Source organism: Denticeps clupeoides, chromosome 17 (genome assembly GCF_900700375.1).
Source record: "Denticeps clupeoides chromosome 17, fDenClu1.1, whole genome shotgun sequence".
NCBI classification, from domain to species: domain Eukaryota; kingdom Metazoa; phylum Chordata; class Actinopteri; order Clupeiformes; family Denticipitidae; genus Denticeps; species Denticeps clupeoides.
Genome location: NC_041723.1, coordinates 6,189,936 through 6,209,126, shown reverse-complemented (window position 1 = coordinate 6,209,126; position 19,191 = coordinate 6,189,936). Strand labels below are relative to the sequence as shown.

Here is a 19,191-nt window from a genome sequence, read left to right as displayed (position 1 = left end):
CAGACATGCAAATGACAATGACTGACATTGTCATTGCTTTAATTCAAGCGTTCTGTTTCATGAAGACCTATGATGCATTATGATTGCTATCCTTTGGACTGGTTTGTTTCCTATATTGCTCATTCAGATGCTCCCAGTTAAAACCTGCATGATGATTACAGACAATCAACCAATCAGCATTCAGCCGGAAGTCAGTGCTGGAGTGACAGCCGTAGCTCAGAATTCCCTTGTTGACCTTGAACGTTTACCCTACATATTCAGCTCCGTTAACAAAAAAGGGGTTCCAACCCTGGCCCCAGAGGGTTCTTTCCCTGATCCACCACACCAGATTCAAAAGGAAAAATAATAAATGAGAGGAAACATACTGGAGGGTGCTTTTTATATTCTGTTGCCGAGCTTCACCCCAACAAAACGGGAGACGCCCCCCAGCAACCACTTGGATTTCAAACGTCCATGTCACGAAGAGAGATGTTCTCCTACAGGGATACGCCCACTCTTTATTTGCACATTATTACATGTGCATTTCCAAAGAAGACATTATGTTCACTTGCTCTGAAGAAAAAACGTGCCTTGGAGAAATGCACTTGATGGAAATTTACGGAACATTACTGCACATCATCAGCTTGCTGTGGATTATGGCTGATTAATGAGCACTCACCAGGTACCACTGCTGGGAGAACTTGGGGTCCGACGGCTCGGCGTAAACATCCCTCCGCCGCCGTGGCTTCGCCACCTGCTGCTCTGTCCACGTGACCTGCACACCCACACACACCAAAGCCGGTAAACACTAACGCTCATTAGCATGTGATGATGGGGCTGGGAGCGGAGGTTCACCTGCACGCACCATACACACACACACACACACACACACACACACACACACACTCACACACAGAGGCAAAAAAATAACTCACCATGCTGCTAATTTAAAGTTAAAAAATGTAAAATGCCCATTTATACGTTTAGACGCAAGTAAGACTGAAGTAAGCCAGGACACTTAAAGGTCCACGGTATGGACAGTAGGGCTGGGCGATCATGATATACTGTGGCATATTGAACGATTCGATCTTTATCACATAGTTTTCTGATAATGCTGTGCATGCAGTGCATTTGCAATACTGATTATTTTGCCTCTGCCAGTTTGCTGTAAATAATTTCAGTGTATAATCTCAGTAAAACAAAATTGAAGCAGCAATGATGCTCATCATGCTCCACTGTGCTGGTAACACTTATCGGTTTTCAAAGTTATCATAGCCTCCTCCTGGCTTACCAATCAGGATGCTGTTTGACTAGGGAATCAGAAACACACACAGTGATTCACACACACACACACACACACACACACACACACACACACACACACACACACACACACACACACACATTCTCTCTGTCTCTATTCCTCTCTCTCATTCCATTGTGTGAGTGCATGATGCAAACATTAATGTCTCGCATGATGGCTCTTGTTTGCTTGCTCTAGTTTTTGCATATTTTATGCAATTTAAGGACACTCTCAATACGTGGGAGATTTCCGGAACTTCTGGGAGACTTGGTACACCTGGCATGTCTCTGCTTACAAGTAACATAAAGTCAGACACAAAAGATGCTAATTTCTGACATTTTATCAATCGTGAAAAATGTCCAAGGCTGATCACCGAGATTGAGCTGAATTTTTTCATGATCATCAATCAAGATCGTAGAACCGCCCAGCCCTAATGGACAGAACCCTTTCCAAGGAGACAAAGAAAGGGTGAAAAAGATCGATGGCACTGTTTTCAAAATGCCGTAAAGCGCAGCGGTTAGCGTCTTCAGGTTAAAAAAAAAATTAAAAATGAAAGAACCACTGCGTTTACCTGTAGCTTGAAGAAGAGAAACTTGTCTTTCTGTTGTTGTGTGATTATTTCTGTCACCCAGAACACAATCTTTAATCATGTTTTAGTTTTAAATGGGAGAAGCCTGATGATTGACAGCTCTCACACATGCTACTTGCTTATACGTCACTTGCACAAACATCAAAGTTTGTTTTTCTTTATTGTTTTATGCACATATTTCTAGAAGTGGTAAACACGTTGCACGCTATGTGCGTAGTGCTGTGCTTAGTGACAGTTTGCAAACAGGGCCAATGCGGCTGAGTTTTCACAGAGCAATATAAAATGTAGTGCACAGGCTATAATCAATAAAGCCTTGAATGAAGCTCATACACTATCAGCCAAAAGTTCTGAGGCACTTACTCGGTGGTGGTTATGGAGACTATGGTGGAGGCCTTGGAAGAATCCAGAAACATATTTAGCATTTTTTGTAGCAGTGAAGAGAAGTACGTTTGATGAATCTGTTTTTTCAGTCGCCTCTTTACCTTCATGGCGGCTTTGTTCACTATTGTCATCAAGAGCCGCTTCATTAGATGCTCATTAACATGAGCGAATAATAAGAAAGTGTTTAGTATAACCCTTCAGAACTGTTGTAAACAGTCTAACAGGGAGAAGACAAGAGTGTGAAACGCTGCCATCACAGCAAAAGCTCCCTGCTTTGGAGATACTCAGATGTTAAACTTATTACCATGTTTGCTATTTTTTGCTTATTGCATAACCTCACTTGCGTTGTTCCATAGTCCCGTGTCTTCAGTTTTAAATACAAGAACCAATAAATGAGTAGGTGCATCCAAACTTTTAACTGCTAGTGTATTTGGTTTGGTAGTGGGCATGGTCCTGACACGTCTACAGCAGAGATCATTCGTATACGGAAGTACGGAGTGACATATAGACAGCTGGGGGTTTAAATGAGTCCAGGATGAGGAAGTTCTTCAGACTGGGTGGGTAGTTAATTCCTCCCCGCAGAAATACAGATAAATAGCAAGCGGCCCTTTTCCTTTCCTTGTACCTGTTTATTTCTGTAAATCTTAAAGATACAGACGCTGTGGTAGTGCAGAACCCTCCTCGTGCGCTACGTCTTATTTGTCTGAAATATACGGCCCGTATTGTTTTTACGATTTTGAGTTACACGGGAAATAAGTGCTGTTCAGAAGCGGTGCGTGAGTTCGCACTGTAGCTCCAGTCCAGACGACTGGGGGAGTTCTGAACCGGAACCCGGGGTTATCCACACAGATGGGCATTTTTCTGCCCGTCTTAAATCCTCAGCGAGCCGGCAGAGCCGGGCGGCAGTGGCTGTGTAATCTTTACACTAATCACCGGCAGGAGAGAGAGAGAGAGAGAGAGAGAGAGAGAGAGGGTGGGAAAAGAAAGGCCTTCTGGGAAAAGAAAATACATGAAACACGAACAGCGGAACATAAAAGCATAAATACGAGCCGGGCGTGAACGGCGTGTGTGTTTTAACTCATTAGCAAAAAGCGCCGGAGTCGGCCGAGTCGCAGGCTCGCTGTTAATGACCGTACGCGGGTTTTTTCCCCCCCGGCGATGCGGTCCGATACGTACGCGGGCGTTGAGTTATCTGGTCGGGAAGAACACGCCGAGGATGATGAGCGAGAGGCCTCTTCACCATTGCGCTTTATATAAGAAGAGATCACACCCACTCCCACAAAACACACGTATGTGTACGGCGCGCTCGGAATCCGGTGATTATGAGTGGCGTCCGGCCTCTAGCTGTATTGTTCGTCTGTTGTAAGGAGATTACGGGGGACGTTCTCCTCTCAGATCCCGCTCCTTTCGCGGACACTTGTCATGCAAATGAGCCGCCGATGACGACGGCATTGCGCGTTGGACTCCGGTGTTTGGGGAACGCTCGCTCGCCCATTTTAGAGAAGGCCTCGTGGCCTCGGCGGCGCGCTGCTTCTCGGCGCCGTCATTAGCATGCGCTCCGCCGACCGGCGGAGCTGGAGGTTAACCGCTGTGTGAGCAACTAAGAACACACACCACCTTCATCTGCAAGTGCTGCCATTAACACACACACACGCGCACACACACGCACGCACGCCACCTCACCCGTGAAGAAAGACAGACACGCGCTGCACCCGCAACAGCTCACACACCAGTAAACACACACACACAGGACACACCATACCACTTACCCACTGACCTAGACATGAAGAGAAACACACACACACACACAGACCCACTTTAAGTCATACTCATCCATTTTGTTACACAGACACATAAACACACCAAAAACAGACATATAGACACTCAAATCTATCTAGAAATGAACACGCATTGCTCACCTATAAGAATATAACACAATATACCACACACACAAAAACACACACGTACATTACTCCCATCTACACAAACTTTCCCCAGAGATGAGAGACACAAACACACAATACCTTCCCCACTCACTTCAACACAAATACAAAAATACAGTGAATAGAAAAATTTACACACATCTGAAAAAAAAATTAATGGTACAATTAAATTGGAGGAAAAAAAAGTTCAATACATTTGTTTGAATAAGTGTGCACACCCTTAAATCAATACTTTGTTGAAGCCCTTTTGGATTTAGTTACAGAATTCAGTCTTCTTCGCTGGAAGTTCTTGTAAAAGTGTCCTAAATCGGTCAGATTACAACAGAGCCTTCTCCAGGTCACCACACTGATTTTCTCTTGGGTTTAGGTCTGGGCTCTACACAACTTAGATTTTCTTCGCTTGAAGCTTTTTGACAGCTTCTTGACAAGAGTACTCTTGCCTCCTTTTCTGCACATAAAATTGGGTGCTCCATTTCTGGGTCGGGTTCATCAACATGCTTTTGACAAACATGTTATCGCTCCATCAATTTCCATCCAAACCAGATCAGAACAACAGAGAATCAAGACGACCTTCATGCCGAAGGCTGACCATCATTCGGCCCTGGTGGTGCCCTTGGTTAATATGACCCTGGTAACCAGGACTGCAAACAGGGAACGCTCGCTCAGTTTCTAAAAACATGCAATGTCCTTAATGGATCCAGACAAACGCCGCCGATGGCTGAACCATTCCAGGCTCTGGGGGTTTCGCTACAGTGAATTCGAACCCCTGTGCTCCAAATAGGTCAAAATGTTTTCCAAAGCCGGGCCTAAGACCGTCCAGGATAATTTCACACTCTGGCTTTCACGTCCACAGTTTTCATCGTAGATACCACTGACTCAATAATCCTTCCATGTCCATTCACCCTGCTCGAACCCGTTTTTTCAAATCAACACCTCATGACCACAGTTTTCACCGTGGACACCTATAACTCAACACATGAGCCCCTCTTGACATCCATTCACCTTTTTTCCCCCCAAGTGAGCCTGCCCCACTTTTCAACAACACCTCACGGCCACAAATAGACATGGTTGACATCATTTTCTCTGCTTTTCAAGCCACAAAGTACCATTTTCTAGTCTTTGAAACTTATAAAATGCTTGTAATCATACTTCAATACACCACAGAAACAAGATCTAAAAATACTGAAATATCAAACTTTGTAAAAACCAGAATTTGTGTCATTCTTAAAACTTTTAATTCACACGGCATTATGCTGTGGGTGCAGATAGTCGTCTGTGGTCCCTTTATTATTTCATTTTGTATTATGTAAAATGACCCACTGTGCACATGAACAGGGAAGCTTCTCATTCACTGTGAATTTCGGGTTCGGACCAAGATGTATCATACAGGTTTAAGTGAAACTCCATATTAGGGGGAAACTGAAGCCAATTCCCCCCAGACATCAGTAATGTTGAAATGCCTACACAGTGCTTACAATGCTTATATATTTTTTCTTCAGTCCAAAGAAAATGGTCATATATTTATGACATAATACATAATGCCTGAGTGGTAGTAGCCTAGTGGTAACACACTTGTCTATGAACCAGAAGACCCAGGTTCAAATCCCACTTACTACCATTGTGTCCCTGAGCAAGACACTTAACCCTAAGTTGCTCCAGGGGGGGACTGTCCCTGTAACTACTGATTTTAAGTTGCTCTGGATAAGGGAGTCTGATAAATGCTGTAAATGTAATGTAAAATGAAAAAAATAATACTGTTTCAAAACGTTACAAAAATTACACAGCTATACACTTCATGATCGTATAACAGAGAACTGTACTGAAATCTATCAAACTATGGCAGAGTTGATAATTCATATAGCCAGATTCACATTTTGAATTGCAAGGTTGAATTGTAAGTCTGTTGTTTCACTGTACTTGTGTGCAAAAAGCCAATTAAAATCCACACAAAAACTTATATTATTTCCCAATCTGAAAGCAGAATTGGTTTCTATGTCATATATAAAGATCATTTTTTGTAATTTGTGATTGACAAAGGTACATTTCACTGCATGGTGTACTTGTATAGCTCTGCAAATAAAGAAAAAATCTTGAATCTACTTAATATGAAATTGTGCAGCTCTGGCACAGACCAGAGGCTTATTGAGATGCTACAGCAGACCTTCAAAATACACAACTCACGCTTGAAGAAATAATCACTTCTCAGAGTCTGTGCACTTCTGCATGGAGGAGTGGAGCTGAATAAAGCGCCTCCCCTCCTCGGCTGCATCCTGACAGACGGATCAATATCTCCTGGAAGCGCTTGGTCGCAGTCATCTTCTGCTAATGACGGCCGCTGACGGTTATTGGGATTGAAAGCGGCGTCGTTTCCACACAGGGCTGTGTGCACGCAGTTAGCGCCGATTCGATTATGCACTGTTAAAGCTGTCATGTGTCCAACACTACAGCGTTGGTGATAATTCTGAAAATAGCTAACCACTCGCCAAAAAGATACAAGCACACACACATGCACTAGCGCTGCCCTTTTGTCTCATTATACTATTTTAAAAATGTCCCATTGAACCGTGTGTTTATAGAATCCTCCTTAATGAAATAATTGAGTGTGAAATCGTGTTGTTGAAAGTAATTGAACGCTATTAACAGCCCACACAGAACGATGTTCTCTCAACCGCATTCACCTTTTACCCTTATGCATTCGGACCTGTGTGTGTGTGTGTGTGTGTGTGCATGGGTTTACCTGTGGGTCTGAGTCCAGCCGGACATGGACGCCCTGGTGGGCGGACAAAGACCTTTTTGCCACCGAACGGTGCTGGAAATGGTAATAATCCCCAAAGACCTGAGAGAGAGAACGAGAGTGACAGATTATTCAGATTGCAAGGTCAAAGTCACGCCCTGCAATTAAACACTGATGGATCGAAGGAAATAAAAGCCCACGGGTTCTCCTGAAGGACGAAGGGCTGCGGCTTTAACCAGGCGCCCGCCGCGAGGAGACGCTGCCTAATCAACGGCGCCGCTGGTTTGAACTGATTGGCTGGGAAACCCCTGGTACCCGACCCCCCCCTTCGACCAGCGAGGGCACTTTCATTGCGCCCCTCGATTAATTAGGACCAGCTGATCATTAATAAGCCAACGATGCATGCGACAGACCAGAAGCACAAAAGCCTTCCCAGGAGGAGATCCCGGCCATGTCCAGGAACCCTTCAAAACGCTCCGATATGACCGCACATATATTCTTGCGTTGACGCTGCATAAACAACGAAAATAAATATTTTCCACTCGCCGGTACTCATAACATCCGATTAATCATGTCACAAGTGATAATGTCCCCGATTCATTAGCTACTCGTTACCCCGCCTCCAATAAAATGGCCAGACAAATGAAGTCTCGGCTCAATGTAATACAGAAATCCATTTGCCCCGAGTGGGACGAAGTGGTGTGAGGTTATCGATACTCCAGGGGCCTTATTTCGCACTTTGCTGAATATTTAGTTTTTCAATCATGAGACCAAAGCATACAAACACACATCACACACAATCAGATGTTCCTGGATATGAACAAGTACAGTAAAAAGTAAGAGTAAGGCCATTTTGCTGGTCTGCGTTAATTTGTTAAGTTATAGCGGTTAAATAAAAAAACGAAACAATAGTTTTTGTGCGTCTTGGTGCATTTTGTTCCTCTTCATGTTTAACACAGGACCCTGAATGTATTAATATAGTCAAATCCATGCATCACAATAATCTTTTCTTCTGTATTTTCTGTTTGCCTTAATGATTTGATATTATCATAGCACCCAGGACGGTCTACAGATATCTGTACTCTATACAGATTTCAAGACAATTGGTTATGACAATAATAGGCCTGAGATGTGATCTGTGACAGTCGAATGGGAGCTCCTCGTTGCTTCCCTCACTCGTCAAAATCCCCACGCCGTGAGTGGCAGTCGAGTTCTCTGCACATGGCTCACGGGTCAGAGCAGGGTGCCTGCGAGGCTGCTTGGCGACTGCTGTAGGTCAGACAGGGGGGGTCACCCCTCAAGATGCCGCGTCTTATCCGGCCTGACAAACAGAGGGCACCGAAGTGCTCCTGGTGGCTGGTGATGAGAAGATGGAATTGTGCCTTCGTTTTTGCTTTGCTGTCCCACCAGACCGCCTATTGGACAGCAGAGTAAAATCCCACAGAGGGGAGAAGCTGTGCCCTTTCTAGCTTCATAAACTGTGAGAGGTGAGGATATTGAAAGCCTGGAACAAAGGTGACCATCAGCATGTACAAATCAAGCTTGGGTGGGGGGACAGCAGACGTCAATGTGTCTCCTGCTTTTCCAGATGGGTCCACCACCCCCTAAAACATTCATTTCCCGTTACAAGAAAAAAGAGCACAAGCAGTGGTCTATCATTGGAAAAGAACTCCAGTGCCCTACTGCATCTCCACATTTTAAATCCGTAAAAATAAATAAATAATAAAATAAATAAATAAATAAAAAGCACCCGGCATCCGGTGCTTCGTCCGAGTCTCTGTGCACGCTCAAGGTTATCTGTGTGCTGGTAGTGTTCAACAGGGGTGGCGAGATCGGAATCCAGAGCTGCCACCTTTTTTTTTTTTTTACGGAGCTGTTTACTTTAACAGCGCCCTCGCCAGGGTGTTGATCTTGGCCTCGGCTTTTGGGAAGCCAGCATCATAATGCGGCCAACATGACCCGTTAAATCATCCAAAAAAAGCTCAGCGCAGATGAATTCGCAACAGATGAATACGAGGAATGCATACTACTGACCTGAGATCAGCGGAAGCACAGCCACACTTTAAAAGAAGCATACCACCTTATAAAGACTGACTGCATCACATGGAAACTGTTGCAGGAACTAATTGATGCATGCCTATGTACAGTCGTGGACGAAATTTTTGAGAATGACGCAAAGTTTGCTGCTTCAGTGTTTTTAGATGTTTTTGTCAGTTGTTTCTGTGGTGTATTGAAGTATAATTGCAAGCATTTTATACGTTTCAAAGACTTTTATTGACAATTACATCAAATTTATGCAAAGAGTCAATACTTTTTTTTTTTGCAATTGGCCCTGGCGTGCTTTCAACCAACTTCTGGGCCAAATCCTGACTGATAGCGACCCATTCCTTCATAATCAGTGCTTGGAGTTTGTCAGAGTTTTAAAGGGTTTTTTGTCCACCCGCCTCTTGAGGATTGACCACAAGTTCTCAGTTGGATCAAGTTCCAGAGAGTTTCCTGGCCATGGACCCAAAATTTCAATGTTTTGTTCCCCGAGCCACTTAGTTCTCACTTTGGCTTTATGGCAGGGTGCTCCATCCTGCTGGAAAAGGCCTTGTTCTTCACCAAACTGTTCTTGGATGGTTGGGAGAAGTTGCCGTCGAAGGATGTTTTGGTACCATTCTTTGTTCATGGCCATGTTCTTTGGCAAAATTGTGAGTGAGCCCACTCCCTTGTATGAGAAGCAGCATGAATGGTCTCAGGATGCTTTTACTGTTGGCATGTGACAGGACTGATGGTAGCGCTCAACTTTTCTTCTCCTGACAATCATCATTTTAAGATGCCCCAAACAATCGGAAAGGGGCTTCATCAGAGAAAATGTTTTCACCCCAGTCCTCAGCAGTCCAATCCCTGTACGTTTTGCAGAATATCAGTCTGTCCTTGATGTTTTTCTTGGAGAGAAGTGGCTTATTTCCTGGCCTTTTTGACACCAGGCCTTCCTCCAAAAGTCTACGCCTCACTGTGCATGCAGATGCTCTCACACCTGCCTGCTGCCACTCCAGCTGCCAAAAAGCCTGAACTATATACAAGCAAATTACTTTAATTACTCAAATTACTGCCCTTATATATAGCTCAACAGCTTATTAGATTTGTGAAGTGAAGTAATTGTCACTTGTGATACACAGCAGCACACGGTGCACACAGTGAAATTTGTCCTCTGCATTTAACCCATCACCCTGTGTGAGCAGTGGGCAGCCATGACAGGTGCCCGGGGAGCAGTGTGTGGGGACGGTGCTTTGCTCAGTGGCACCTCAGTGGGATTCGAATCGGCAACTTTCTGATTACGGGGCAGCTTCCTTTACCGCTAGCCCACCGCTGCCCCCTATGAATTTCCAATCAGAACAGTATCAAAAATCATAACGAATACCACAGATTCCCCTCTACCCCTCAACCATGAACCTACTCTTCACCAAAAATAAACGGGATCAGAAGCTGAAAAGACAGTTCCCAGCTGGAACTAAGAGCTGTTGGATGTTCTATTATGAGCGGATCATGTGCTCTGGAATTTCCTCTAATGATGACACATTTTTGAATGCAAAGGTTCTATTCAAAAAGCCGATGGAAGCTCGTTCTGTTCCATTATATGGCAAATACATTCAATGAGTTTTAAATGGAATTCACTTCAAGAACGCTTCCCCTGTCGTGTGAAAGTATGGGAGGGCTTGCAGAAGCATTACAGAGTCATTACAAAGTCAGATGTGCAAATTACTGATCCTACTGACACACTGAGAGTTAAATGAAAAACTAAAAAATAGAAAATTGTATTAACTAAGATTCATTCACTTTAATTCTTTATTTTGGCCTGTATTTGAAAATTTCACATGGCTGCCTTATAATGAATCACAGTTTCATTTAGGGCTGGATGATATGGCAAAAATCATTAATCACGATATACTTTCCCATATCGAAAGATTCAATACAATATTTCGATATGGGAAACAATACAATCTTCAATACAATATTGGCAGAATGAAAACCAAATGTCTTTGCTAGCTTTACGCAGTGAACCACATCTCATGTTACTGCATGCATTGCTTTCAATGTGTTTTATATTACAATTTTTTGGAAGTCACTCTCTCTCTCCCATGATGCTCCACTGAAATCTGATACATAGACTCACAAAGATCCACTCACACACACTCTCTCTTCAAGCGTGCCTCTCTCAAGTGTGTGATGTACATGCTACTGTCTTGCTATAATTTCTGGGATATTTAATTCGATTTGTCGGCATCAGGGAGCCGGCCAGTGTCCAGGGATGGGCTCCAGCAGCCGCAACCCTGAGTGACCGGACCAAGGGTTTAAGAATATTGAGGGATGCTTTTCCTGTTCCGTTCTTTTCACTTGCATTTGTGATGGCCCGGAACGTTGCCAGGTCCCTACAAAAAAAAGGCCCGTTTACACATAACCACGACCCGGTAAATTGCCAGAACATTTATAGGTTAAAGGCCTCGTCACAGGAGGCACAGGAGGAATGTGAAATGGCTCTGTACAGTGTGATTTTATCAGCTGGAAAAAATGGATTTATTTTATTCACCGGTAAAAGCAGTGTGATGAAATTGGCATCTAGAATGCCTATAGACTGCGCAAAGCCAGATCTTATGATTCCGGTTTTTATTTCTGAAGCGCCAGCCAATCCCCCCTCATGGTGAAGAGAAGTGAAGTTATCAGCAATACTTTATCAGCAATACGTTTCTGAGAGACTGCATTTATAAGGATGTTGGGATGGATTCGTAATCTTTTTTTTTTTTTTTTTGCTGTCTGCTGTATAAAAGCAATTTCCTGGAAGTTCAAGGATCATATTATTTCTCCAGGGCATTTGCAGAGAAAGTGGCTTTTTTCCCATGCTGTAGACATCTTAAACGTTCATTAACCAATATTCAACAAATCGTTTCTGCTACAGAACAATTGGCATGGTTTTCCGACTGTGACTGTTCTTACATGCATCTCTCCTCTATGCAAAGTTCTACTACGTTGAATAACGCACAATACGCATGTTGAAGTCAAGGTCAGAATCCATGGCAGCACTGCAACATTATAAATGCATCACCATGGTGCTAATAAAACCGAGATGAATGCAATTTTGTCACATTCAATAGAATCAGAGTCATTATCCACTAGCATTAAAAAAAAAAAAAACATGTAATAAATAAATAATTAAAAATACCGGTCAACACAAACAGTGGCCTCTTACTTAATTAGAACAGTTGAGACCATATCCACAAAATTCAGGAGCTGGGAATTTGTGTCACCATGCAACTTTTCATTTAAAAGTTATTCATGATGGATGTTATTCCAGAATTACTGAAATATATATTTGCACAGGGAAACACAAACAAATACACAGCAGAGTGATATGCCAGAGACACAGACATAATTTCCATATTTTTACGGTAAAATGTCCACAGCAGGATGAAACAACAGGTGGTGCAGACCAAGTTTTAAAAAGAAGACGAGTTCAACGATGCACGTGGTGCAAACCTCCGGACAGCTAAAATATACGAACAGGGTTGCAGAGTCGTCCTCGGATGTGATTCATGCACACACAAGCAAAAAAAAAAAGTAATTTACAACATGCCAGAGTGGACGTCTGTAAAATGGTGCACAAATGCTGCGTGCACAATTCGCATCCACAATCGATTCAGGTCAAACTGACAGGAGATGTATTTTATAATTCATTCATTTAGGTTGGAACAGTTGATCAGCTAGATTCTTAATGCAGACTGTCAATGGACGATCATTCACTGTGTTATGACACTAATATACTGGTGATGCTGTGTACTGGGGATGAAACGCTAGATCACTATGGGAATATACAGCAATAATTCCTCTACTGATGCATAATCAATACCCTGGTATTCACTGATGTACAGAGGTCAAAGCTTTATAGCAGAACCGTGGGTACTAAAGGCAATTTTTGCAATACCGCAATGATGAAACATGGAGTGATTAATGATCAAATTTGTACTTTGTGGGATCTCTTGTCCCCCTTCTGTTTATGGATAACTGTCCTGAAAAATACTGAAGGTTTCTCCAGGATCTTCATGAAGGTACACATCTGGCATTAAAGATACCTGCATAACCTTCCTGTCCTGCCCCCCACCCTGATCACTCCCAGCTACCGCTGATTTGGCCCTTTTATAAGATGTTTGGAGGAGACAGACATTGTTCCTGCATTAATGTGGTCACGTTCCAGTGATGTGTCCTGACAAACTTTGTCACATGTTACCGGTTCTTTGTAGGCCCTCGTTCTGATTTCTCTGACACGTCGGGCTTTTGCGCCTCACTTCATCTGTCGTGTAACATGACAGCTAGGGTTAATAATCGATATAATTGTTTTTTTTTATATTTGTTTGAACACTGTCAATATTAACAGTGCCAACTGCAAACAAGCACATTAAGGAACATTAAAATATTACTAATGTTACTAATCAGTCTTTTATTATTGTTTATAATGTTCTAAAGTATTGTTTTTTTTTATTCATTATTTTAAATAATGCTTTCTTTTGGTAAATCAAGATGCTTCTAGGTAAAAAATGACAAAACTGAGCAGAACTCACCACAGTTGGTTCAGAATTTGCCCTCATTCATGGCAATGCAAACGACTAGCCCAGCTATCTGCCTGTTTACGAGTCCGTTGAGATGCTTTACCCCCAAAAAAGGCCTTCCTGTGACTGATGTGGCATTTAACAATGTCACAGTAAGCTTCTCGTTGTGCCAACTCCTTTCTGATGTGTTGGTATTTTACAGTGACATTGTAATTAGGTTATATTCTCGCCCAGGCCGCATGCTGATACGTTTCAGAAAAGAGCATTTGTGGAAAACACCACATGCGCTGTATGTGCACTTCAAATTCCCCCTCTCAATTTCATATTCAGTTTGGTCGCCGAGGCATCTTGCAGAAATTAAGCTCTTTCAAGCTGAGACAAACGCACGGGCATAAAAGCAGATTAGCAGCTGGGGGGACGGGAACAGCATCTGGTTCAGGCGGAAAGAAAATCCTTACTCAGCACCAACACTGTACTTCAGTCTGGGACACTGTCAAGCAATTCAAGAAGCCCCTCCTGTGTTTCTGATTACCCAGGGGAGGCGTAATTAGATCCGGAGTGACTGATGGTAATTTTCACTCTTTTAATTTGTGCAAAAAATGTAAAAAAAAAACGTTGCCCCCAGAGCACACAGAAGGGGGACATTTTTCATTTTTGTCGTTAAAAATCCCCAACAGTCCCTGACAAGCACAGTGTCTGCAGCATCCTGAAAAGAAATAACAATCAATTACACATACACACACATATTTGTGTATATATATGTGTGAATGTATTTATTTAAAAAACTCGTATTTTCCATGTAGTTTCTGCAGATGTAGTTTCTTGATAATAAAGGGATCTGTCTATGGGGCTGAATCACGGAACGCAGGGGTTAAAATGGTGGGTAGGTGTACCTAATACAGTGGCCGGGAGTGTAGGTACAAGGTAGGTTTTTCTAATAAAGAGGCTGGCTGAGCAATATTATACTTCTATAGAACCCTCGCCCACACGGACCCGACATCCACTCGGGTGCGGGATGACTGGATGTGTTTGTTACAGCCCCTGTGGATGTAATCAGCTCCGCTGCCCCGGCTCTTCCTGCGCTTTTCTGTGCTTCCTTTTTCCATGGTGCCCAGACAGGAAGCGTTTGGGATGAAAAACAGAAGGGGACACAGTTGGTGATCCCCTTTTTAAGTGCCATAAACACTATCTGATCCAAACTCACGTTGCACACACCCAAACAAGCACTAGTGCATCTCCAAAAAAAGTCTGCACTACAAAAAAAAGCCACTTGTCATCCCTGACCTTTGACCTCGTCTGGATATTAGATTCGGACCTCTGAATAGAAAGATTAGGTCTGACGGATAATAAAAACCAGAAATTATTAGACTATCGCCTACGATCAAACGAAAACTCTGCACATTTCAAGACACAGGTGCACGTTCCCTACAGGATGTATCCAGCTGAGACGTCCATTACTGCGAGACATAAACAGGCACTCGCACGCTCAACGCGCGCCAAGCCACGACGAAGACGAGCCGCAGAAATAATTAGACACATCTGATCCTGCCACCCGCGGCGTCGCTGATGAGTTCCCTCGCTAAGATGGACACAGGGCACGGCGTCTAAGACGCCCGTTCGGGCCAGAGCTGGCATGCCGGTGTCAGACATGTGACCCTCCTTTCCCTACACTGTGCAATCAAGCAGTCGTGTGTGTGTGTGTGTGTGTGTGTGAGGCTCTGCGAGATAACGGCTCTCTGAAAACCCACTAATGAAGCAGAAAAGCAGTAGGTGGCTGAGCGAGAGCGAGGGAGAGAGTGGGGGAGAGAAATCTGTTTGTATATTCACCAGAGGGGGAAAAAGTGCCATTTATAACCGCACCTTTCCAATTTGTACGCCGGTGCCACGCGGGACTCGTTTCACCTTCAAATGTGCAGCCGGCAGACAAAATCTGTTTGGGGCTTGACGGGCGCGAGCGACAGGGAAGATTTATGCGCGGCCGGTGGCCTAAAGCGGCGTGGGCCGGCCGCCCTGGCTGGGTGTTTACCATTGGGGCGGGTTAGAGCTAGTGCGGATATAGAACGAGGAGGGGCACGGACGGAACATTAACCCGTTCACTCACTCGATGTCGCATTTTTGCATTTATTTTAGCAAGTTACATATTTCATTCCAGGTTCATTCTGATGCATCACTTCAGCCAAAAACTGCTATACCACTTTTGACCACTAGACAACGTCCATAATTCCACTGCATGTTCATAACAGGTGCAAAGACCCACGGTATCATCAAGACTTGCACAAATCGCTAAACCAAGAATGAACCACTTGGTGGTTGTCCGTATCTATGATTGAAATAATTACACAGCAACAGTCACCCAGAACATGCTGTTTAATTACGTCTTATAAAAGTTGAAAAGGGGGAGAAGCCTGATGGACAGCTAGAACACACACAACTCATTTAATCAGGCGCGAACATCAAAGATCACGTTTCTTTCTTGTTTCATCTATTTATGTAAATCCCGAGTACACCATTTAACATTTACATTCACAGCAAACAAGCCCCACGCTTACGTGCATTTACATTCACAGCATTTACCAGAGTGAATCACTATTAATATTTACAGGGACAGTCACCCTGAAGTGTCTTGACATGGGTTTGAACCTGTAACTTTGTGGTCGTCTGGTTCAAAGGAGAGTGTGTTACCTACTAGGCTACGACCACCCCGTGCACTTAGATAACAAGATTCTTTTGAGCACAGCTGAAAATTGGGTTTCCACCAAAAATATCCAACCCTAGTTTGTCTAAAAGGTACTTGCCAATGCTGCCTGAAACATTACATATTATATTAATATTTTTATTTCTATTTGGATTACATCTCATATTTAATTAGTTTTTCTATTAGAGCTCAAACAAAACTACCTTTTTAATTATTATAAATGTTTCTTCTGTATTGTCATGACCTTGACATTTACGTTGTCCTCTTTATCCACAAATTCAGTGGATATAACCATTCTGACCTTTAAAATAAAATTTGATCTCTGTAAGAGTGAACACGCTGGAAGGGTTCGTGCCAGGCCGTCTGCTGCCACGGCCCAGTGTGCTACAGTTCATCAACACCTGAATGAATGTACGGCAAGTAGTCCAGACTACTTTTTAAAGCGACGCCTCTCTCCTGTCATGCATGATGACGTTCTAATGCCACCTTCAACATGCAACTGGCGCATGCCACGCATTTAAAGTGCAGGCAGTGTTCATGGTAGCATTTATGTGAACTAAGAGCGAGCTGAGAAGTGTGTGTGTGTGTGTGTGTGTGTGTGTGCGAGTGTGTGTTATAACAAGCCTCTCTAGTTCATTACTCATCCTGTACCCCACCTGAACTCCTGCAGCTATCGAAGCACAGGGACAATGCCCTTTCCATCCAATCCGCACACACTCAGGCACACCTGCCCTGTTCTCCATGGTGACTTATGAACACTGGCATCGTACCATGTGACACCAAGCCAGTGGAAGATGAAGAACAAGCCAGGTAGTGTAGTGAATTAAAAAGTAATACTTCACTTTGAAAGGTAGTGGAGTAAAAGTAAAGTCTCCTGAAATTTAAAGTACAGGTGAAAAAATTACACTTTCTGTCCACCTCTGCACCAAACACATTATTAAAGAGCCATAATGAAATACAAGGCAAATTTAATATGAGCTGTGAGTGAATAAAAAAAAAAAAAAAGAATGCAAAACAATTTCCTGTCTAAAGACCGGAATGACGAGTGTAAATGATGAATCGTGATGTTCATGAACAATCACGATGCAAAAGCTTCTCTCAAGAAGGAAACTTTTTAAAGCAATTCAAAACTAGTGTTTAAAAAAATAAAAAGTCTCAAGTGTAGATGGACGAAATTACTGTTTACACGGCATCTGTACACTGAGCACGTAAGTAATAAAGGTGTGTTGAATCATAAGATGAAATTGTGATAAAGGTTTTATATATATATATATAAAAATAAAAAAATAAAAACACACACACACACACACACACAGAGAGAGAAAGGTCACACACAGACTCTTATGTAACAGATTTTTCAGTGCCTATGTACGGCTCATCTCCTCTCCTCTCCAGCCGGAAACGCTGATACTCCAGTGGGAAGTGAGCATAAACTACTTGTTATGAACATTTATCAACAAATTCCCAGTGGGACCTGCTGCACCCACAGATAAAAAAAAGCTCCACGCCAAACCCAGTCTCCGACCTGGCAGCAAGTGAGGCGGGCTGAGGGAGAGATAGAGGGCTAGAGAGGCACTGAACAATGGAGAGTGGGGGGGGGGTTTAACTGTGATGAGCACCATTTCCTCGAACACTCGGATCAGATGGTGGCCATGCTGGTTTTTATTTATTTTCTTCTCTATTTAATATCCCAGAGTGCTAGTTTTTTCACGGTGGCAGACCTGGAGGTGCTCGCTTTGTTAATGTCTCGGTCACATGGGTCCACCAGCCGCTGCTCTCTTCTCCCTTTCTTCACAGCACGGGAGTGGCCTCTTCTGTTACCGTGGCGATGAGTCACGTGGCGTGCCGGGGCTCCCGCAGTGTCTTCGTCCGACTGACAGCCTAAATGTCACCCACGCCACCCGGGTGCGTCACGGCCGGTGACGGCTGACAGGCTGCGCGTGGCGTTGATGGCGAAGCCGGAGGTCCCCGGCAGCAGTTCAGTAACGGCGCTGTCAGGAGAGCCGGGCCTGGGGCAGACGTGTCTCCGCAACCACGCGGCCGAACTTTAACGCTCATGAAACTGATCTACAGCCCTGACGCATCAGGAACTTTAAGATCATCGCTGTCACTTTATTTACAGGCCCTCATTAAGATGTGCCACGTGGGGAGTGCTCGCTAATGTCACATCAAGTACGCCTTTTGGATTTACAGATATAAATCACTGATTGATATATAGACCATTTCTGTGGCTGTGTGATTACTTCTGACAACCAAGAAGATTAGCTTTAATGATGTTTTTATCAACGGAGCTACAAATGGGAGGAGCCTGTAGAAATGACTGACAGCTCTCACACACCCTACTTCCTACATTTACAGCATTTATCAGACGCCCTTATCCAGAGCGACTTACAATTAGTAGTGACAGGGACAGTCCCCCCCTGGAGCAACTTAGGGTTAAGTGTCTTGCTCGGGGACACAATGGTAGTAGGTGGGATTTGAACCTGGGTCTTCTGGTTCATCGTAATGGTAGTAGGTGGGATTTGAACCTGGGTCTTCTGGTTCATCTTACCCACTAGGCTACTACAACTTCCTCATTCTCTGTCAATAAGAAACTCAGCAAAGTGAGGCAAATTGTCCCGCTCCTTCCATCCCTTGTTCCATCCTCCATGTTCTCTACCATTACGGCCCTTATCCAGAACGCCGAATAATCAGTATTTACAGGGACAGTCCCCTCAAAGACACTCGGGGTTAAATGTCTCGCTCTGGTACAAAAAGGTAGTAAGTGGGGTTTGAACCTGTGGCTTTGTGGTCGTCCCACTCGGCTACTGCCATTTCTTCACGCTTAATACCCCCCATTAACAGGCTATGACCCCGCCCACTGCCACACCAAAAGGTGCAGATTACCAGCACTTTACCTCAAGCATTCTGATGCCCAAAAAAATGCCCAAATGAAAGGGTATTAATAAATACTCCAAAAATCTTTAAATTGTTCCTCTCCATG

At 43.7% G+C, this 19,191-nt stretch overlaps 1 protein-coding gene across 1 annotated transcript in view; it reads right to left on the bottom strand.

Moving 5' to 3' along the window:
* Positions 1-19,191, bottom strand: part of furinb (furin (paired basic amino acid cleaving enzyme) b) — a 78,228-nt gene that overhangs the window by 28,141 nt on the left and 30,896 nt on the right. The window contains exons 3-4 of the mRNA XM_028958133.1: positions 6,933-7,031; positions 659-754 (exon numbers count right to left, since the gene is read on the bottom strand). Coding sequence (XP_028813966.1) covers positions 659-754; positions 6,933-7,031 — 195 coding nt within the window. The remainder of the gene's footprint in view (positions 1-658; positions 755-6,932; positions 7,032-19,191) is intronic.